We start from the raw sequence: 4,561 nt of genomic DNA on the forward strand, positions 1-4,561 counted from the left end.
TGTCTCCCTCCAGGTCACCCCTCTCTCAGGGTTGTCTCAGTCTCTCGGACACTCGGGCTCTTATCTCCGCTCTGGGATTGTGGTTTCGGGACTCTCCCTGCTCTGGGATCATTGGCCAGGAACAGGCTGAGCCTTGGTCACCGGGTGGTGAGCAGTGTCACTGGGTGTCACTCATCCCTTGTCCTCCCCTTCCAGCGCGAGTGCATCTCTGTCCACCTTGGCCAAGCCGGAGTGCAGATCGGCAACGCGTGCTGGGAGCTCTTCTGCCTGGAGCACGGCGTCCAGCCCAACGGCACCTCTGCCGAGCAGCCCACCGCCGACAACCCTTCTGCCGTGTTCTTCAGAGAGACCGTCTCCGGGAAACACGTGCCGCGGGCCGCGCTGGTGGACTTGGAGCCAACGGTCATAGGTCAGGACAGACTCATCCTGGGGAGCAGGGAGGAATTAACTCCTCTGGTGGCACAGTTCAGGTCACTGCAGAGCAGGACAATGCCCTGACTGTTAGGGAGGACCCCAACAGGCAGCGAAAACATTCAGATTTTCTGGTTTTAGTACCAGGTGTTACTCAAAGCTCTGTTCTTCTTGATGAACAGCTGAAAATGGGGCTGCGCTCCATCATGGGCGTTCAACTAGTAACAAAATCCCAAGTGGACTCTTGTTTTAGCCTCCACTGGGTAACAGCACGATTCAGCTTTCTCAAAGAGATTCCTTTCTGGTCTTTTATTTTTTCTGGTGATATTTTTCCTTTGCTAAGTGATGGAAATGCTTTCCTCCCATTCAGACGTAAGAGAGGAGCATGACGAATCAGACTGCAGAAGTCTCCTGACAGATTTTTGTTTACTCTGACAAATCTTCTTTTTCTAGGAAGTCATAGAATCACAGAATCCCAGAGTGGTTTGGGTGGGAAGGGACCCTAAAGCCCACCCAGTGCCACCCCCTGCCATGGGCAGGGACCCCTCCCACCAGCCCAGGTTGCCCAAAGCCTCATCCAGCCTGGCCTTGAACCCCTCCAGGGATGGGGCATCCACAGCTTCTCTGGGTACCCTGGGCCACTGCCTCACCCCCCTCAGCATCCAAAAAATCTTCCTCATTTCTCATCCAAACCTCCCCTCTTCCAGCTTCAGCCCGTTCCCCTGGTCCTGTCCCTGCACCCCCTGACCCAGAGCCCCCCCAGCTCTCCTGTAGCCCCCTTTCAGCCCTGGGAGGTGCTGGAAGGTCTCCCCGGAGCCTTCTCTTCTCCACGCTGCACACCCCCAACTCTCTCAGCCTGTAGTCTTCAAGTCATCCCCCCGAAGGTTCTGATGGATCCATGTATGGAGCTGAGATTGTCCCGCAGTGTGGCACAGCCCTCATTTGACACGTGAATTCATTTGTACAACACATCAACCTCCACCTGGAGCAGAGCCCACTGCTTTTTTTTGCAAAACTGAGAACACCTCTGATGATAGTCCTCACCTCTGTCCTTTGTTTTTCACCATACAGACCTTCCACACCATCTTCTACCAACAAAAAATACTCCTTTGGTTTTACAAACATGAACCTTGGTGAATTCTCTCTTCCAAGCTTCTGCTTTTTTCTCTCTTATTCAGACGAAGTGCGGACTGGCGCCTACCGGCAGCTTTTCTCTCCCGAGCAGCTGGTCTCTGGGAAGGAAGATGCAGCAAATAACTATGCACGCGGCTACTACTCTGCCGGCAAAGACAAAATCGACATGGCGTTGGATTGCATCCGCAAGCTGGTACGCGCTATTCCGTTGAAACACGGCCTCGGGAGGGCGGGGTGGGAAATAACACCACAGACATTATTTTGGTGGGGACTCTCAGTTTGCTTTCACTCTTGTCACTGCCCCAGAACAGAGAAACGCGGGTCCCAGGCGTCCCGTCTTCGTTTTCATAGGAATTGTAGACTCAACTGGAAAACCTCAAATATTGCTCTGGCATGATTATTGCAAGAAAAAAAATTAGTACTGATATTTATTGATACTGATTGATGCTCTCTATTGATACTCTCTGTTGATACTCTATTGATACTCTAATGATACTCCAGCCTGAGGTTTACTGGGGAAAACAGACAAGGAGAATTTTCGGGAGAAACCGATGACTTTGTGTGGAGCACCAGGTGGGGGTGCTGCTGTCCCTGTTTGAGGATGTCATTGAAAGTTCCCTCATTCTGTCACTTCTCCTATTGGTCTCAGGCTGATGGCTGCTCCGGGCTGCAGGGATTCCTGATCTTCCACAGCTTCGGCGGGGGCACCGGCTCCGGCTTCTCCTCCCTCCTGATGGAACATCTTTCCGTGGAATACAGCAAGAAGTCCAAGCTGGAGTTCACCATCTACCCAGCCCCTCAGCTTCTCACCACCGTGGTGGAGCCCTACAACTCCATCCTGACCACGCACGCCACCCTGGAGCACTCCGACTGTGCCTTCCTGCTGGACAACGAGGCCATCTGCGACATCGCCCAGCGGAACCTGGACATTGAGTTCCTCACCTACACCAACCTCAACCGGCTCATCAGCCAGACCGTCTCCTCCGTCACAGCCTCGCTGCGCTTCAGTGGTGCCCTCAACGTGCAGCTGAGGGAGCTCCAGACCAACCTGGTGCCCTACCGGCGCATCCACTTTCCCCTGGTGACCTACAACCCCATCATCTCCTCTGACAGAGCGTACGACAGGCCACTTTCGGTGGCCGAACTCACCAGCTCCTGCTTTGAGCCCAACAACCAGCTGCTGAAGTGTGACCTGGGGCGGGGGAAGTACATGGCCTGCTGCATGCTCTACCGCGGGGACGTCGTGCCCAAAGACGTCAACGAAGCCATCGCTGCCATCAAGACCAAGAGAACCATCCGGTTTGTTGACTGGTGTCCAACGGGCTTCAAGGTGAGTATGGCCGCTGTCAACGTCTCCTTCATGTTGTGATGGTTTTACCCTTGGCTGGGAGCAACTCCACGCAGCCGCTCACTCACTCTCCTAAAGGGGGAAAGAGAAAAAAAGACTCATGGGTTGAGATAAGAACAACTTAATAACTGAACTACAATAATGTTGGAAATAATAATAATGATAATAGTATTGGGGATTGCCGATATTGGGGAATCCTCCAGTTATCCCCCTCACCCAGAAATATCACCCAGCCTCTCCCCACTGGTTACGCAGCAGTGCTGGGAAACATGAGTTCAGCAATAATACTGACATGAAGAGTGGAAAAACTTTTCTCCTGCAAATATCTGGTTTAAGAATGAAAACTTGTAACTCGGCACCAACGGTCTGGGTTGGGTTCTAGAGAGTCTCTTGGTGAAGCTGTATGTTCAGCATTGAGTAGCTCTTAAGAGAGCCACGAAGTTGCCAGTGTACATCAAACCGAAGAGTAATACCAACATTAAAATGATGACACATCATGCCATTTATGACGTCGTCATTTTTCATGGCATTCGCCATCTGGTAGTTCCGATGGTGCCACGGCTCAACCCCAGCATCTGGTGCTTCGCTCACCTTTTTTCAGCTCTTTGGCTGTTTTCTCCTCTTCCCTTTTCACAACCGTCTCTCATCTTCCCATTTCCAGGTTGGGATCAGCTCCCGGCCTCCCGCCGTGGTTCCGGGCAGGGCCCTGGCCCCAGTTCCGCGCACGGTTTGCATGCTGAGCAACACCACGGCCGTGGCAGAGGCGTGGGCACGGCTCAACCGCAGGTTCGACCTCCTGTTCACCAAGAAAGCGTTCGTGCACTGGTACGAGGGTGAGGGCATGGAGGAGGCAGAGTTCACGGAGGCACGGGAGGACCTGGCGGCCCTGGAGAAGGACTACAAGGAGCTGGGAACAGACGTGTTTGAGGAAGAAAATGAGGAGGAGGAGTACTTCTGAAATACACGTTGTTCTCAGTGAGCACAGGATTGTCGCTGTATCGCACGTGTCTGCCATCGGGTCACCTTTGGTGTGTCATATACAGAAACGCATGAGGGATCCTATAGAGACAACTTTTATTCCGTAAATCACACGTGTCCTGTAGGATACGATCAGTTGTTGTAACGTTCTCTAGCAATGAGCAAGTTCCACTGGGAACTCAGGGAACACGTGAGCAGTGAGATGGTGCTGGGTCAGTCTTTCCAGACGATGAGGGTGATTCACCCCTCCCCAGGAATTACAGGACCTGCTGCCCTTGAAGAGTAAAATATCCTGGAGTGGGGGAGCTTTTGTTATCACACATCCTGAAACTTCATTTTAACATGAAAATTCCACTCCTGAGTGCCTGCCAAACCTCCTGAATTCAGACCCTCACTCACCGAGCATGCATAGCAAATGTAAGGAACACCGTGCCTTTGAACTGAATCGGGAAAAGAACTCATCAACTGCAGTTAAGAAATAAAAACTCACTAATTAGAGTTAGAAGGAAGCAGTAGAGACAACAGAACGAACATTTCCAGATGTGTAAACACACAAAAGGACTGTAAGCAGGTATGCTAGCTCTGTGGATGACCACCCAGCGCCCATCTCTGCGCAGACACGCGATAAAACAATGTCATGACTCTGGGTGTGCATTGACTCATTGCACACCAGGTGACAAACTCCAGTTT

The 4,561-nt window shown here is 52.1% G+C and overlaps 1 protein-coding gene across 1 annotated transcript; it reads left to right on the forward strand.

Annotated features, from left to right (window-relative positions):
* Positions 1-195: 195 nt before the first annotated feature.
* Positions 196-3,851, forward strand: LOC104457779 (tubulin alpha-8 chain-like; the record flags this gene model as incomplete). Its single annotated transcript, XM_010079514.1, has 4 exons — positions 196-409; positions 1,590-1,738; positions 2,195-2,875; positions 3,555-3,851. Coding segments are annotated over 4 exons (1,341 nt in total), but the record flags the coding sequence as incomplete, so codon positions are not given.
* Between the last annotated feature and the right edge of the window lie 710 nt (positions 3,852-4,561).

Source organism: Pterocles gutturalis, unplaced genomic scaffold, assembly GCF_000699245.1.
Source record: "Pterocles gutturalis isolate BGI_N339 unplaced genomic scaffold, ASM69924v1 scaffold9549, whole genome shotgun sequence".
Taxonomy (NCBI): domain Eukaryota; kingdom Metazoa; phylum Chordata; class Aves; order Pterocliformes; family Pteroclidae; genus Pterocles; species Pterocles gutturalis.